Here is an 18333-nt window from a genome sequence, read left to right as displayed (position 1 = left end):
TTTTTTTTACTGCCTGTTGTCTATTCTCCATGGGAAAAAATTAGGAACTCCACAGAATAAGATTTTATACATCACTTAAAGCCCAGATCACTATGGGGAAGAGAAGAGTCTAGGGGGCTATTAAAGACTTGTAAATGGAAAACTGCACTTTCTTTATTCTGACATTTCTGTACTGTTTACATAGCTGGTTAATATATTTATGTATACAACAGTGCAATGTATACAATGCTAAATATTGGAATTGATGTACGTTCTGTTGTTTTTAAATACTCTGAATGACTTTGTACAAGACAGTATTCTCTTTGAGATTCTACCAAGTCCCAAAAGTGCACAATAAATAATTGGTAGATCCTGCTTTAAGCTCTTCAGTACTGGCATTCAGTTTAGAATTACACAAAACAACACAAGCACTTCAAACTTGGCAAATCCACCATGAAGATACTTTTCAAGCAACCTCACCAGAAAAGAGCTGGGGATACCAAGTATCTGCCTTATTCATCACAAAAAAAAAACAGCATAAAAATCAAGTTACAAAAAAATAAGAATCACTCAAACCAAAATTTGACCTGTTGAATTTTGGGAAGACTGATGATAGCAGTTTCTGAAAGTACACACATGACTTGTCACTTCATACAAGTCTATTTTAGGGCCAGCTGGAGTTGTAAATATTATATCTAGTTCCGATTTTAACCCAGGTTAGATGACTGATAATTTGTCACCACTTTTGACATCACTTTATCTGTCAATATGTCAAACTCCAGGCACCAGTATGATTATTGGTCCTTTCCAACTGCAGCCTTGAGTTTTCCCCAATGCCCAGATATTAGGTGAGGGAGGAGAAGGCTGTCAGCCTCTGGCTTCATTTTCTGGGAGAGAAACACAACAAGCCTCTGATTCTAATATATATGTACCACAGGAGCAGATCTCCTGATGTTTAGCAACACCAAAACACAGCCCACCATGGGGATTTTCCTTGCTCAGTAAAACATGGGGATCATGAGCAGATTTAGGATCAGCACTCCTGAGCGCTTGTATGATTAGCAACTATGCAAAGTAAATTTCCTCAAGGAAAAGGATTTATTGAAAACTGATACTTGCCAGAAATTTGAAAAATGAGACTTCGTCCCTCATATTATTCTGCTCTGCGGCCTCTTTAAAGAGCAGAGATTTGATGGTAGCCCCTTGTTCCAGGAGCAGAGTGTCACAACGTGCACAGCTGCAACAAAAGGCTCCCAGAATGTTGGTTTTAATCTGGTTGCAGGGAGGGAAGTGTGCTGCTTAGATATGACAAATATCACAAACTCAGTGCCTGTGGTGGTGCCTTGTGAAGGCTGGCCTAGAGCAGAGACTAGATGGAGCTAAAGAATAAAGTTGGGATTTATTAACAGGCCTCAATGGATCCACCTTGGGCAGCACAACCCAAACTGGCCACAAAAAAAGGGACAACAGGTCCTGGGGTCTCACACTTTTTAAAATTTTGGTCTATTAGCATATTGGAGCTAATTGTCCAATTACAGCTTTAGCCCATGAAGTCCCATCCTTCTTGTTTTCTCTCTTCAGTTTACCATTTATGCTCTTGGGCCTGAGATTTGGATCATTTGTCCTTGGTCCCCAGCTGGAGCAGGAATTGTTTTGTCTCCCTGCTCTGTGCAGAGAGCTCACCATCCCCTAATATGAAGACTAGATTTACACACTAAAGCAGAATAGAATCTGGAAAATATAAAAGCTAAAAATTGAGTTATCGGTGGCTGCCTCAGGTCCGTTTGTCCGTCCCGGGGCTGCCCCAAGGGCAGGAGCTGCAGGGTCAGGCCGAGCCCCCCCTGCAGTGACTGGCAGCACTTGGCAAGCTCAGGGGCTCCTGCAAGGGCCTGCCCACATTCCAGGGGAACTCAAGGACAGCTGAGCAGGGCATTTAAATGTCTTCCAGCTTCTAGAAAGCCCAAGGTCAGCTGAAGGTCTCCTGGACTGACCATCCTCAGCTAATGGTTACTTGAAAACTTCCACCTTAAGCTGAAGCCTTTGCCATTCTTTTGGTATTTAAATGCAAGAAATGCAAACAAATTAATCAAACACTGTTTCACAGCTTGGACACATCCTCCAATAAAACAAAAATTTTAATTCACTGTATTAAAAAAAAAAAAACACAAAAGCTAAAAAAGCAGATATCCCTTTCTGGAAAACAACATAGATCTCTGAAACCCAAATTGACCTAAAACTCCCAGAAGACACTTGATAGAGCCTGCTGAAAAGAAGAATGTGTGAGGATGGGGTACAGTAGCTACAAAGCTTTCTATCATCCTCTCCTCTGGCACCTTCACACAGGATAAGGAAAACTCCATGGTCCAAGAAAAGCTTCTGCTGCACAGAACAGATGTGCAGCTGGACTTGAAGAATGATTTTGGCTGCTTTGTTGGTTACCATTGCATGCTTAAGAAACACATAAGATTTGTGAAATCAGCAATTTAACAAAAATCCTATTGCAAATATTTTTGTGGGGAATGTTAACTACTTAAGGTGGTTACTTATAATGAAAACTTCAGAAACAACATTTTGAATTAAACCCATAGGGTTTAAAAAAAAGCCCAGCAAAACCACACCCTAATCCCTCAACAAAAATCCTCAAACCCTTATTATCTAACCATGCCTAGTTATTTTCTTGCCAAATATAATATAATACTGGCTTACCATCTCTGCCTTATAGGGCAGGAATGTGGAAATACTGATGCCAGCCAGGTGGTGTAAAATATGTTCTGAATTCATTTCCTCTACACCAAAGTTAAACAGGACACTTGAGGATGTGGCTGTGCCTGAGATGAGAACTTCTCTATGGAGCTCCTGACACCATAGAGTGCTACTGTCTGCAGCTGCCAGGCCCTTACAGAGTAATTCAGCCAAAATACAGAATAATCCTGGCCTATAGTGTGACATTATATTTAAACTGAAGAATAATTACATGACTGATAAACTCTGATGAGTTATATCCAAACAATTAATAAAAATATTATCTGTTCTGAAATGTCACAGTAATAATTTTTTCTTTTTAAATAAAATATTTTCTTTCTAAATAATAGTTTTTTCCTTCTAAATAATACAGCACCCACAAGGACTCCCTTTTTCTCATTGTGCCCTGCTTTATCATAAAGCCAGTACATTTTCTAAACTGCTCCTGCTCCATCTCAGGAAATCAGACAGGCTACCAGGATACCTTAATCAGAGTGCTCTTATCAGAGTGTCTCCAGACTAATAAGAAGAAATCCAATCTAGTGCCCACGGAACACTAAATTAGATCTAATCACAGGGCACTCTTCCAGTTCTTCAACAGCAGGTCTAAGACCAACAAATGCCATTTATTCTTTTTTTTAGTAGCCATTAAAATACTACAAGCAATCCCAGAGCAGCTGCTTCAAAGCCACAATCCAAAAAGCTGCAGACATTTCTTTGCATTTAAAACATGATCATTCAATGCTCTCCTTGCCAAAAGATACTTTACATACAAACACTCTCAAGAAGACCCTGGAAGGCTCCAGGGTCATGGTATTTTGGGAATCCCAAAACAGGGCAACCTGCTTACATTGTCTCAGCTTGATAATGTTTAAACAGTTGAAGCAAAACACCTTTCAGCAATTCCCTGGCACACAGATTTTGTTTCCTTAATAACAAGGCATCACTTGAGCCAATTCTGACTAAAAACAATTGTATCTTGTGTTAAATATGCACTTCACTAAAGGCCTGCTCTAAATGCACCCTAGGACTGTTCTATAAAGGAGTTAAAAATTGCTTAATGCCTTATGCAGAAGTTCTAGACCCATATTTTTATGGGACATGATGATCCATGTGTTGAGTGATTTTCTTATTTATATTTTCCTCCTGGGAAGGATTCTATCTGTAAAGTGTCCTGGATGAGACAGAACAAGTCTTGAAGAGTATCACTTCAAAGTTGCAACTGTAAAATATTTGGGCTGGGGAGGTTGGTTTTAAATCTCAGATTTTTTTTAAAATACAGGTTTTTTTCTCAAAGTAGGATGAGTCCCAGCTCTTCTGCCCTTTCATAATTATTGTCCTCACACCTGGCAAACCATCCCCAAAATTTCTCTTACTGCCCAGGCAGGGAAACACTGAAGTAGCAGAAAACTTGAAGTTTGGGGCAGGAGAGAGGAAAGGAGCTGCCAGAAAAAGGGTGAGGATGAAGCGATGGGCAGCTCCCCACTGCCCCAACCCAGGGACTGTGACAGCCAAACTAAAGGAGCTCCTGCTTGCCCTGCTCTGCTCCATGCCTGCAATCAAGGTCTTACGGATAAATTACACATCTGAGCAGTCCCTCACTCAGCATAGAGAGTCATTTCAGTGACTCCATTTCACTTGTTTGGCTTTGCTCATGAATGCTGATGTAAATCTAAACTTACTTTGATATCCCATATAAGGGCAGCACAGGCTGCAGTCACAGGGACACATCCAATGGCAAGGACAATTGTGGGGAAAGTCATTGCTGGCTACATCAGGACTGTCAGAAAGGCTTCAAGTGACATGTCTAAAAGCTACTTCATATTCTATATTAAATATGATTAACTGTTTGGAGTGGAGTGTTGTATGTGACATAAACCAGAATTGACTCACTTTTGATACATCACCTTTATTTTTGGAGTGTATCATCCATGATGGTAATCACAACATTGGGAATACTCTGAACTCACTTCCCTGCTGCTCCCTCTACTGACTGGCTGATGATTCCCTTCCCTTTGAAGGAGTTACTGGTTCCTAATGTGATCATAGAGACCAGTGAGTGAAATTTGCAATTTCACATTTGGCTTAGGAAATCTTTTCTTCTCCATCAATGCACAATTAATATCTTTCTAAATCACACATGGCATAAAATACTTTAAATAACAATATATTGTAAAATCATTTTTCTTGCAGCTAAGCCCCATCTGACATCACAGGAATGTGGAACTGAGCAGGAGTTGCAGCAGAGCTCTCACATTGCCCTTTCACTTGCCCCAGCAGGTTCTTGCAGCACAGAAGCCCTCAAGGATCCAGACATTGAACCACAAGTGCTAAATGTGTAAAAACAATCAGATGGCATCCCCACCCACGCATCAGCCAGTGACCAAATTTCCTTTCTTGGACAGAATCTTTCATTTCCTCCCCACACTTAAATCCTCCATGTCTATTATCCATTATACACACTCTGCTATAAAACTGTTGACACCTTCCCTTTTTAGTTTTTTCAGCCCTTGCCTCCCTCTTGCCTGACACAGAAACAACAGACTAGCACATCCCAGAGAGTTTTCAGTGGAAAAGGTGGTTCTATTAATGTCAGGAGCTGAAAGAACAGTAAATCTAGCTAGTCAGTAAAATAAAGAAGAGGAAGGAATCATACTCACAGCAGCTGCAGAGACACAAGATCATCAAAAAGGCCCTGGGGAATCTCCGTGATCTTGTTTCCGTAGAGCACTCTGAAAGATTCAGGAAGACAAAATAAATCTTAAATAACAGCCCAGTTTAGTGTCCTCCCACATCTCTGCATTATCATCTTTATTAATCATGGTGCACCATGCCCAGGATCTGTGGGCATTTCATTTAACCACTGATCTCATTTTCCTTTCAGAGAGCACATGGCATTAAATGAGTCGTTATGATTCAGGCTTCGTCTGGTGGAAGGCATTTTTAATGTAGAAACTGGACATCATCCAAAAACTGTATCTGAAATATTTTTCATTCTGTTAAAGGATTTTTTTTTCCCATCCTCTTTAGAAATATTTTAGCCACTGAAAGGCACATTGTCTGATGCAAAAACCTAGAATTCTGCTCAGTAATACTGAATGTAAAAGCCAGAGAGCACAAGCTGGTTGTCGATAAAATTTCATTTAACTGAGTCTCTTAAGATACAGTAATTGGCATGAAATGTGACACAGGCATCATTGGATAAAATATTATGGCTTCACCAGCTGCTGTTACCATTTCAATGAACTAATATAAAGAAATTTATGCTGAACTGGAAATAGACATATATTTCAGGAACTCAAAAATAATTTAGGTATAGCTTAGTTATAAAAATCAGTAAATCTTTAATAACAAAAATGAGACTCACTGTGTATATTGAATCAACCATAAATATATGACCTGATATCCATGATTCAGTTTTAACATTAAAAATATTTCATTTTTTTTTTTAATGGAGCAATGCACTTATATTATCCTTAGAAATTGAACGAAGGGGGAAGAGAGACAGAGCCACCATTATGCTGAGATGTGTTACCCAGTGATCAGAGCAAAATCATGTATGACAGGAAGAGCAGAAATTCAATCATGGCTGAAGCATGAGCTCATGTCATTTCTGCAGGTTGGTACCATTTGTAAAACCAGAGAGTGGCTGAGGAGCTTCTGTGAGTGCTGGTAAAAGGGAAGATGATGAGGCTCCCTCTCACAACATTTTTCCTTATCTAAACATTTTAAACTAGGAAAAAACCAAAATTTATGTAATTTCTATGCTCTACAAAGGACATGGCAAATGGTTATAAACCAGCAAATGCCAAAACTCTGCTGCTTATGTGTCACTAAATTTGTTGATTCCCTCACTTTTTAATGTGGAACAATAGGCTGGCAATGAATCAAAAGACCATGCGAGGCTTGGATGTTGGCTGAAATCCTGGCTTACCCTGCCTGACAACGTTTGAAATATTAGGGAGAGCTGAACATGCTGAAAACCAAACTCTTAGCACGGCAGACCATTTCCAATACCCCCTGGCCTTCCCAGAGCATCACCACTTCAGCTTGCTCTTCATCAGTCACTGGGAGTCCATCACCCCTGTGGGAGCCTTCCCAGAGCAGCTCATTTCTGAGCCTAAACACAGCAACACCATTTAAATACCAAAACCCAAACTGAAACCCAGTTTTTCATTGCTTCTGCAGTTTAGCAGGAACTGAAGTGCTACTCAAGAAACTCAGGGTCATCCAGCATTCTATTTTCTCTAAACAAATTTAACAATTTCTCTATCTAGTACAGAGTCAGGAAGTGTTTGTTATGTGCTGCTCCCATTAGTGTTTCTTTTGAACAATGAATGCTTCCAAATTTTTCTGATTGTTTCTTAACTTTAGCTTCAGAAAACACACACAATTTCTTATTTCAACAAAATGTAATGCAATACATGAAGATTTTTATAATCCATCCAAAGCTGGACAGAAATGGTGGCTGAACTTGGAAAGGTTTACAGGATTATTTAGACAGAACATTCAAGTCCCTGGATTTCCCTGGGCTCTAAACCAACATGTGAAAGGCTGACTCACAGCTTTCCTTCTGCACAAAGATGTGTGCACCTGTATGAGGAAGCAGAAGCAAAACCTCTGCAAATAAAATATTTGCAAAAGGTTAAAACATCAACGCCCACAGAACCCAGCATGCTTCCTCTTCACTTCCCAGTCTTTCTGAAAAACCTTTCTTTATCTTTAGTGTGTCATCTGTACACTGAGTTTAGACTGCAAACTCTGGGATGTCAGAGAAACATCTTCCTCAGTTTTGTGAAGGAGCAGGATCATCAGTGCTCATCAATAATGCACAGCACAACTGCAAAGAGGAATTGAGAGCTAAGTTTTACAAAATGCCCATGGAAAGTAAAAACATCCCCCCTCCACCCTAAGGGTTATTCTGTCTGTAGACGTAAAACAAAACCTTAAAGAAATATCACCACTCATGTCCTATGGCACTACTGAATGCAAATATCAAAATAAGACCCTCAGAGCAATTTTTTTTTTAATTTGAGAGTCAAAAGGTTATAGTGCAGTGTGCTACTGAACTTTAAACCTTGGATGTGTTTGTACATCTTCTTTATTACTTTGAGCAAAATAGATCAAAGTAACTTATAAAATAAAGCAAAGCTCTGATATTTAGAAGCCACCAAAAGGAAAATAAGCCTTTTCCAAGCTAATTTGGCTTATGTGCATGTGGCACATTAGCATTCAAACAGATTAGCAGCTAAACAAAAGTCAGTATGAGAGCTCAGGCACTTGTCTCTAATTCATATTCACGCTCAGCCGTGCTCAGAGCCAAAGGAGCTGATGCCATGTCTGCTGCCATGCCTGGGCTGCAGCACACAGGGCAGCACAGCGAGGGAGCTCTGCCCTGCCTGCAGCTCCCACTGCAGGGAAAGCACAGAAACCCTGCTCTGCTCACAGCTGTGTGTCTGTGGCAGCCAGGAGAGCACGATCCCACCAAGGAGCATCGCTGGGCTCTGCCCCACAAACACCCCTAAAAAACTAAAATGAAAAAAGAACCCAACCAACCACAAAACCCCCCCCCCCCAAAAAAAAACAACAAACAAAATAAAAAAAAAACCCCAAACACTAAAAAATCCTCAAAATTAAAAACGAATCCCAACCACAAAAAAACCCCAAAAAAACCAAAACAAAAAAAAAACCCCAAGCACCCCAAAAAACCCCCACAAAACAAAAAAACCCCAACAAACCAACAACAAAAATGCCATAAAACAAACAAACAAAAAACAAATACCCCCGAAAAAACCACTAAACAAAACTAAACAAAAAACCAGCCAACCACAAAAAAACCCCAAAAACTAAAAAAGAAAGACCAAGAAAATCCCTCAAAAAACAAAACCAAAACAAACAAAAACAACCAAACCAAACAAAAACAAACAAAAAACACAACCAAAAAACTACCAACTTTATAAAGCCATATAACAGGGAACATGACCCATTCAATTCCAGAGCTTCATTTAAATCTCCAGTGCTTTTTCCAGCAGAGGTAAATTTTAGGAGATTTTCCCTTTGGCATTACAAGTTCTAAAAGTGGTGCTCACTTGCTTCCCCACACGTGTTGCAGGACATGCAGGTGTCCTGGCCAATGTGCAAGCTTGGCACAGGGACACAACCCTTCCTCTATCCCAAAGCACCTGAAATTTTAGACACAAAGCATTTTTTTTTTTAATTAAAAACACACTAACAAAGTTAACATGTAATAAAAATAAAAATATTTCAGTAATTGCTGCCAATAGACAGTGAATCAGTGAATTAGAACACCAAAAAATTATGAAGTTTTTTTGTGTGGGGTCCTGATTCTTCATGGGCTCCTCATCTTTAGGAGAGTAAGTCAGCCACGGGTCTGACAAATAGCACATAAAGCACAAACCCCTGGCAGCACTGCAAGCTTTGGAAATCCCTGGGAGCAGCACCCTAAAGAGTCATTATGGATCTGCAACAAGAAGTTTTACAAATATAAAACAGCCACAAATGAGGCATTGTGTTTCTTTAGGCTGATTCTGGCATCATATTTTAATAGTCCCCTAACGACCTATCTATCCCAAGACATGTTAGATATTAAATTTCCAATTAAATAATTAATTGTTACTACTAAGCTTCGAGTTTTGCTGTTTAACCCATGATATTCTAAAATAAAGATTAAACAGTGAGAATAGTCCCTGCATAGATTGATCTGCACTTCTGGGACACACCACACACAAAACAAGCACAGGAACCACACGTAGCCGCAAATGTGCTGGGTGAGAATATAACCAGTGATGGACCAAACCTTCAGCAGAAGGGTCCTAAAACATGAAATTTACACTGATTCTTCACAGTCTCTATCCATTCCGGCCTCTTGCACCATTTCAAACTGAGGGAATTTGCAATGATTTACCAATACACGGCCATTCAGATGCACTGACGTTTAACACGCCACCTTCGAGGGGTGTGAAACAATAATTGCTGTGCTCTTTATTTTATGTCTCTGCTCCTCAGCTTCCTTACTTGCAAATGTAGCTGCAATTGAGCTGCTTCATTAAGTCAGATCACAGAATACAGAGATTTTTCCCTTGAAGGTGACACAGAGCTTTTTGAGGTATGAAAGCCTAGCACAGAATCCCTGACTTTAGACCATATGGTTTCCAGCTAAGTGTTCCTTTATTTTGGCTGGGCTGAAACATTCTTACCGAAGTGTCAAATTGTGACTTTATGCAATGTCTTTTTCAGTCCTCAGAACGCTTTTAACTTTCCTTCAGGCTGTGAAAACAATTCTTGCTAGGAAGAATTATATTTCCCAAGCTATGTACAATGGCACAGGCTCAACACGAATTCAGGTTTTCAGAAGAGGACAAATTGATAGGGATAAAAACAGCAATAAATATCTAATATCTAAAAGAAACTTAGACTTGTAATTTTTTTTCCCCCTGCACTATTTCATATTTCTTCAGAACAAGCTAAGCTAAATAAATCACAGTAAAACTATCCAAAGCAATTTGTTACCTTAAAATAAGTTTGTCAGCTATTGCAATAGACAGTGTTTTATTGCAGATTTCAAATCACCATGAATGACACCCCATACATCATCACCCAGGAGATGATGGTCTAAATGGGACTGCTATGTCAAAACCTAAGCTGTCTCTTGTCTTTGTGCCCAGGCTGATCTAAGCTTTTAAAGTGTTCACTAGCTTAATTCAGTATATGAACAAAACCAAAGGAATTCTCCCTCTGCAATGGTCTAAAACTTATTCATGCAGTTGAACACCCTGAAGGCTTAGACTGTTTTGTCATATCCCATAAAATGTCCCCAGACAGTCTGGATACGGCCTTCCAAACCTGCATTGGTGGGACATTTACTGACCCCAGGAATCACATTTATCTCTGATACCATTAACAATAACCAAATGCTGATACAATTCTCTCACTGATACAAGACAGATTCAGAGTTGATTAAATAGAAAATTAATTTACTTTAGAAAGTGTGTGCAGCAATCTTGAAACATGAAGCTATTGCTACTGTCCTCCATGCCAGAGCATTATTAACCACTGCTGTTATTAACCATTAACCACCCAGCTCCTGCAGAGGCCCTGCTAACCATGGAACACAAACACCAGCTACTGCAAACAATGTTTATCAAACTTTTCCTTCAAATTCAGGTAACACATTCCTTTGCAAACAACCAATTTTGCCACACTGCTCAATGCAAGGGCACTATTTGCTCTCATAATTATATGAAGGAACTATTGCATAGCAAGACTAATTCTTCTAGCACAAGAAGAAGAAAAGGAAAAGCCAGGAAATTCCAGGAAAAAGTTCTTAAATCATAATGATTCCAGTTCCTTATTCTGTAACATCCAGGAGAAAAAAGAAGTTATGTGCATCCCCAAATGTTTCTAAGTAGAAATTTATTGATCCAAAGAAAAAATATGAATAGGGAACAAAATCCACTGAAAAATGGGCATAGAGAAAATAATTTATTTCTTCCTGCATGTGAGGAATGGAGAAGTCTTGAGTACCCTACAGGAACAAATTTGCCTTTTTTTTTTTTTTGCTAAATGCAGAGAAAACCCAAGGTAGAAATGGTTGCTTTCAAGTATAATCATTTTGTGTCCTGTTTGACCCCCATAGGTGAATTTCTTATTAGAGAAAATATATAGATTTACAATAAAAACTTATGGCCTGCCAGCACATGGATCACTTAGCACTTTTAAAAGATTTAAGTTTTAGACCTTTTAGAGGAAACAGCTTCTGTTATAAACATTCCCATGTTTTGAAAACTGCAATGCACATTTTTTTTCCTACCATCTCAACACAGGTACAAGAGGCAGAGTGCTCTGAGAAGCATTTCTGCCTGGAAACACCAAGCCAAGCTGAGTCCAGGAGAAAGCAGAGCAGAACCCACTAAATCCAGGCCTGCATTAGGCAGGCACACTAACAAGGCTGGCTGCCTTCCAGAGCAGCACTCTGGCTCCCCAGACCCATAGGGAGCACTGTGATTGCATGCAAGCAGGGAGCAGAGGGAGGAACACAAAATGGGGGTAAAAACAGACAAAAAAAAGAGCACAGGGATATTAGTTTGTACAGCAGCACTCCATTTTTAATGGAGACCAATTGCTTACTCTCATTTGTGCATTAATACTTTCTCCTCCTTTCTTCTGGGTGGAGCTCAGCTGGCTGCAAATCCTGCTCTGTGCGGAGAGTGAACCTCAGTGATGTCTCATTAAAATGCAAGCACCAATCCCACCTGAGAGAGGGGCAGGAACAGAAAGAGCTGTTCCTCCTATGCAGGGCAGTGCTCCTCCAGGGCACACAGCTGAGTGAAGTTACTGGGCCTTGGGCACACAAAAGAATGAGCTGCTAAGGGGGAAAACACTGGTAAGCCACTGTCTGACTTCATTCCTGCTTCCTTTTCTTTTCCCTTTGCAGTGACATTGGGAGGGAGGCACCTCCAAGGTGTCCTCACCTGGGGAAGCTTTCAGAGAAACCCAGATTCTGCTGACCAGCAAATAATCTTGCTCCATAAACATATCTAGAACTCAGAAACTGAAAGAACTACAGAGAGAAACCTGCCAGGTCTGTGTGACAGATGAGGAACTAACCATGGCTTGGCAACTAGAGGGAAAACATTTTTAAGACCTACCTGCAACGAACAGCAATGGCAAAACCTTTCAAAAGGAAGTAAAACCCAGCTGATAACTGACCCTAGAGGAGGAGGCTGATAATTTCAAGGCTAGAGTTGATACTGTCCTAGAAACAAGGCTGCCAAGGAGAGGAGAAATTGGTTTTACACCTCTGTGTCTGTGGTGGAGGGAAACTGAGGAAAACAAAGGGAAGACTTGGAGGCAGTTCCCTTGCTACAGCCTTTGCTGTGCTGCATCTCATCTCCCTGCCACAACTCACTGGCATTAACTAAAGCACTGTTTCACTCACTTGGATATGAACATATTCAAACATCATTTACTTAAAATATTGCCGTGGACGACTGGACAGAGAATACACACTCATGTCACTGCTTCTGTCCGCAAGTCAAAGCACCATAAACTCCTGCCCAGTTTATATTCTCATTTCCTCCCTGCCCACTCTGGTGTGTTTTGTCCCACACTCCTGTGGCCGCCTGGGGGTATCTGAATTAACTGTGCTAAAGCTGAATAAATTCTGCCTTGGGAAAACAAGCCCAGTGGAAATGTCTTGCCCATCCTAGCCAGGAGGTTTGGCAGGAGCAGGAAGCTGCAGCACTGCAGCATCGGCAGCAGTTTCACACCAAGCCAGAACTGTGGCCTTCAGTGAATGTCACTCTCCTGCTGAATTGCTTCCAGACAGCAGTGAGGGATTTGACCATTTCCACAGCATGTTGAATAACACCGCCTGAACTATTTAACAAACACCAGCAACACTTAATATATATTTCTGGCATTCTCCCAGCTGGATTCAGGGCACAAAAAAGGGCCAATCCTTCTGTATTCTGGCTCAGAGGTTTACTGCAACATGGAAGTTTAGTACTTAATAACCTTCTGATATTCTTCTAGCCAAAAAGTTATTCAGTTTCTCAGAATTGCCCAGTATTCAGAAAATAAATTTATGTCAGCTTGTAGAAACAAACTACAGGTTTTTAATATTCATATAACCCAAGCTGGGTTATATGAATATTAATGAGATAATTGTTTCCATCCTGTTTTTAAAATTAATACAGGTAAATATCATTCTAGCTGTGCTTCTCTCTTCTCTCAACATTTCTACCACTCTGTTCTAGTTTATCCTCAATATGCAGCTCCTGATTTTTGCTCTTTTTACACATTAAAAGCTCAACTGTTTTAATAGTGCTATGGGTACCTAGGCTGAAATACAGCTGCATGTAAATTCAACTTTGTGCTAAATCAGTTTTCTGTGTTCTATAAAGAGAAACAAATGGCTGTCAAGAGATCATACCTTCTTTTTATCTTCTGTATGAAATCATATCTCAGTCCCCTTCCAGCTTAATGAAGCAGTAATTATAGCTAAGGCATATAAACATTTTCTTATGATTAAGTCCTTCCCTAACTAGTTTGAAGAAAAAAAGACAAACCAAAATCCACCACCACAAAAAACCCTAAAACTAAAAAAAAAAAAACAATCAGGAAAAAAATCCACAACACAAAGCCAGAAAACTCCAAAAAGAGTGTAATTTCATTACTATAGAAGAAAAATCCAGTATGGAAATATTTCCCCAACTCTTCCCTGATTAAGAGCTCCAGTCATGCCTAAGGTGAGGTTTTGGTGTGCCATGAGCAGTGTGGGGGCATGGAGCAGCCTGCAGGTGCAGGGGTACAGAGGACTGAATAATGTTTGAAGTGATTTGAAGTGCAGAATTCAGCAGCCTTATGAGAGACTTGCAGACAGTCCTCCTTTCTGAACTTCATTTTTCATTTACAAAATTTTTCATTTACAAAAGATCAGATGCTTCACACAAGCTGGCAGTTGCACACAGAAACATATGTTCCCCCAGATTATCATTTTTATTCCTCTTACATGCAAGCTCTCCCCAATTGCCCATTCAGTTCTGTTTTCTACTTACAAGGAAATGAGAGATTTCAAGCCTTTGAATGCATCAGGTGCAATGTCAGTTATTTGATTCTTGCTGATGTCTCTGTGAAAAGAAAGATTTTAAAAAGTGTTAGTAAACAGGAATTTAATGAAAATATTTTAACTGTATTGGAAGAACACACTTGATATAAAACAGAAGTAAATGATCATATTATCTCAGAGAAATGATGAACATGTATTTCATGTTCATCTTCACTGATATTTCCACTGGGGCAAGTGCTATGGATCCAAGTAGACTCCATATAAAATATCACTTGAAAGAGAACTTACTAATGAGAAAATTAAGAGGTTTTCCATTCTCTACATCTTTTGAGTTACAAATAACGTTGGTTAAAACTATAATGAGGTCCTCAAACTCTTTTCAAATCTAGCCATGTAAAGTGGGATTTTTTTGTTTGGATTTTTGGTAACTTTTCTAAGGTTTGATTCTTTTTTTAAATGCATAAAGAATGGCTCTGCAATCTACTGATGTTTTCTGCTACAACATCTTGCCTAGCAGGACAGGATTCATGGAATGTTTCGGTTTTGCAGCTCAACTTACAGCAGCCAAACTTGTCACCTTGAAAGCAGGAACATTTGTTTTTATTTTTATACGGGTTTTTGTGAAACTTGTTTAGACTGAATGCTGCTTTTTGTCTAGTAAGCAGAAGTATGAAGTGGATCAGTCCTATATATTTATTGAGGAATGTTAAATATTGAGGAATGTTAAATATTGAGGAATTGAAATCAGACAAAATCACGGGAAAAGGCGAGTTTGCTGAACAACAGCAAGCAGCTGAAAAGGGGGATCTGGATTTTGATTGAAGTATTTCAGCAGTGTTTTAGCATGCTGGGAATGCATCCCAGCATGGCCACCCTTGCTGTCCCCCATGGCTGGACCCCAAGGAGTGTGTGACTGATGGCGCTGAGCAACAGCAACGCCACGCTGGGCTCTGCTCTCTCACTTCATGCAGCTGCACTACAATCAGCATTAGAAGATAATTAGACACATTATTTGCCTTCCATTAGAGCCCAAGTTCCACTGCTGTCAGATAAGGAAGTTCCATCTCCTGAAAGAGAAGGGATTCAGTTTTGTCCTGGTGTTTCTGTTCCCTGTGTTTGGCCTGCTTTGGTGAGATTGTCCTATTCTGTCTTTCATTTACATGAAAACAGAGAGAGGCTTTCCTAAGCTGCACAGCTGGGACAATTTAGGTGACATGAGGCTCATTTTCTTAGTTTAGGCTATCTCAGAATCACTCAGGGGCAGTGTGCCTCTTCAACTGGAAATGTAATAAAATTATCAGGGCTGCGCTCAGGCAGGGATGATATCAGTCACCTCTCACTCCCTCCCTGCACCTCTGACAGCGTGATGGAAATCTCTGAAAAGGTTGTTGCACACACCTTGGAGGGTGGCTGTGCTCAGTCACCAGCTGGGGACATAAATTGGTTTTGACTTTGCACCAGGGGAGCAAGGGTACCCTGCAAGATGCTGAGTAACACATGACTGTGTGGCTTGAATGTCTTCACTGTAAAAGGTTTTGAAACAAAACAGATTTATTTTTAGATGCAGCCAAATGCAAAACTATTAATAGCATTGGTTGAATACTCTCTTGTTGACTAACATTATTAAAAACAGATTACTTGATTATCTCCAACTTATAAAATGGACTGTTCTCATTTGACAAGAGTACTCAGCAAAATCCATGTCATACACAGTTTAGTTTGTGGAAACTGCTTAAAAATGTCACAACTCCACAGAGCTACTGGCAAGCCTGTGAAATCTCAGTGTGTTTTCTGCTAAAATGTGGTAAAATTAGTCTGACAACATGAAATGCCACTACAAGCATCAGAGCTAGAGAGGTGCAACCACAACCTTCAAAGTTATTCCATGTACTTGGCTCTTACTCGTGCCCTACAAACTTGTTAGGTAAAAACCTCAGAAGAGCAGAGACAGGAAATGTGGGCAATTCTGATTAAGCCCAAGACAAAATAGGTTTCAGCTCCTTTACTAAACCTAATCACCAAAATAACTCTCCCATCCTGGAAGATGAAGAGATAATTCTAAACAGCAAAATGCAGCTATATGCAAGTGTAGCACTTGAATTAATATACATTTTCTGCTATCATCTTGACCTAATAATATCAAGTCATATCTAGATTATGTTGGACAAGTGGATCTAATTTAATAATTAGTCTCAGTTATCCAATTAGCTAAGGAAAGGAAACTTCATTATCTTGCAGGAAATACTCAGTAAAGAATCAAAATACAGAGTGTACAGGGTTGCAAATGAGGACTATTATCACTAACATTCTTGCATATTTTTTCACCAGAAGAAGGAAAATACAATACAATTTACAGGGTTATGCTAATACCCTGAATGATATAAAATATTATTATAGTAGTTAATGGTAACAATAACAACAGTTATATTAATGTTCTGCATTTGTACCCCCAGTAGGGCATCCATTAATTACATTGAAAATCTTCCTGCTATGGCATTGTTCATTGAAATCAAAGTGACAGAAATGAAGAAAGGCTAACAAAACTTCAGTGATACTGAACTTATCCTTCCTCTAAAGGAAAAGGATGGATGATTCTTTTGTTTGAGGATATAATCTTTTCACCAAAGTATATTTTTTTTTTGTTAAAAGGACTGGGAATCTTGAAAAGATGGTGTCAATAATCTCTTTAAATACTGAAACAAATATCCTCAATAAAACCATGTGTAACAGAACTGTTGCTCAGTCCAGGGCCTCATTGTCCAGCAGGAACCAAACTTTAACAAGGAGACAGGAGGATAAACAAATGGCAAAACATCAGGTTTGTTATGGGACATTCTGCAGCCCAAATACCTGTCCCAGGTTCTCCCACAAGATCCTGTCACAGTAACTAAGCTTTGGCACAGATCATCTGCCACAATAACTTATTATTTCATAGTGAGCTGAGATCTCAATGAGTATGCCAATTATACCCCAAAAAGTTGTTAGCACCACTTGCTAATGGAATTCTGCTGCAAAATTCTAACATTAATAATTTCACATAGCAACTGCTGCGTTGGATAGGGCAGCTATCTACATTAAAAAGTATTTTTTGGTCAACTCCCATAAAACTACACTTCACCCATCAAAGAAATATGAAAAGACAGTAAAACATCACAAAAATCTAAAATTAGTCATACCTTAGAAAGAACTATGTAGTGATTTTAATAATAAAAAAGTTACAATTTAGGTCACTGAAAAGAGATCCATCATTATTCACTGAAATTACCATCTTACTATCCAATACAGTACTTCTTTAAAAATAGATACAGCTATATTGGAAGTGAGACAGAAGAATAGAGACCATCTAAGATTGATTACTTGACCTGTTAAATATTCAGATCCATATTTACAGCTCTTCAGCTCTAGGAACTTGCTAAGCTGGGACTGGAAAACAGAGAAATTTTGCCCTTAAATCAATGGTATGGTGCAAGCTGACCTCAGTTTCCCAAAGCTATCTGATAATCCAGTGTGTTCTCTGAAATGAGCTGACAGTGTCTTGATTCCAGCATTGTTCACATCAGAGGAGAGCTGCAGAGGCACTTTCCCAGCAGCATTAGTGCTCATCCACAAAGCCTGGATGTTTTCTGGAAGTTACTGCTCCAGTGCAGCAGCAAAATCTCCATTTCTGTGGGGAAGCAAGGCTGAGCTGCTTTACCATGATCTGTATCACCGTGGAACTGTCACATCATCTCTCACACATCACTCAAAAATGAAAGAAAAACCTGACTGGGGGAATGCCCCGTGTTATCTGCATGACAGCACTGCTACACATCAGGGTTATTATTTTTTTTAATCCAGAGAGAAAACAAAAGGGGCAATAAAAGGAAGAATTATCTGGGTATCTACTGGTGATTAAGTGACATGAAAACAAGCTGCAGCAGGTTTCTTTGTTTTCTTGTAAACAGTCAAAGCATTTCACCATCAGCCCATCAAAGGCACTGCAAAGAATTCCTCCTGCTCTAACTGGGGTCACCACCCTGACG

General features: G+C 39.6%; 1 protein-coding gene across 1 annotated transcript in view; it reads right to left on the bottom strand.

Annotated features, from left to right (window-relative positions):
* The window catches only part of SLIT3 (slit guidance ligand 3), a 487105-nt gene that overhangs the window by 143371 nt on the left and 325401 nt on the right, over nt 1-18333 (bottom strand). The window contains exons 11-12 of the mRNA XM_058815569.1: nt 14301-14372; nt 5382-5453 (exon numbers count right to left, since the gene is read on the bottom strand). Of these exons, the coding sequence (XP_058671552.1) occupies nt 5382-5453; nt 14301-14372 (144 nt within the window). The remainder of the gene's footprint in view (nt 1-5381; nt 5454-14300; nt 14373-18333) is intronic.

Source organism: Ammospiza caudacuta, chromosome 16 (assembly GCF_027887145.1).
Source record: "Ammospiza caudacuta isolate bAmmCau1 chromosome 16, bAmmCau1.pri, whole genome shotgun sequence".
Classification (NCBI taxonomy): domain Eukaryota; kingdom Metazoa; phylum Chordata; class Aves; order Passeriformes; family Passerellidae; genus Ammospiza; species Ammospiza caudacuta.
Note: the sequence above shows the minus strand (reverse complement) of the source record. Positions and strands in the feature narration are given on the sequence as shown.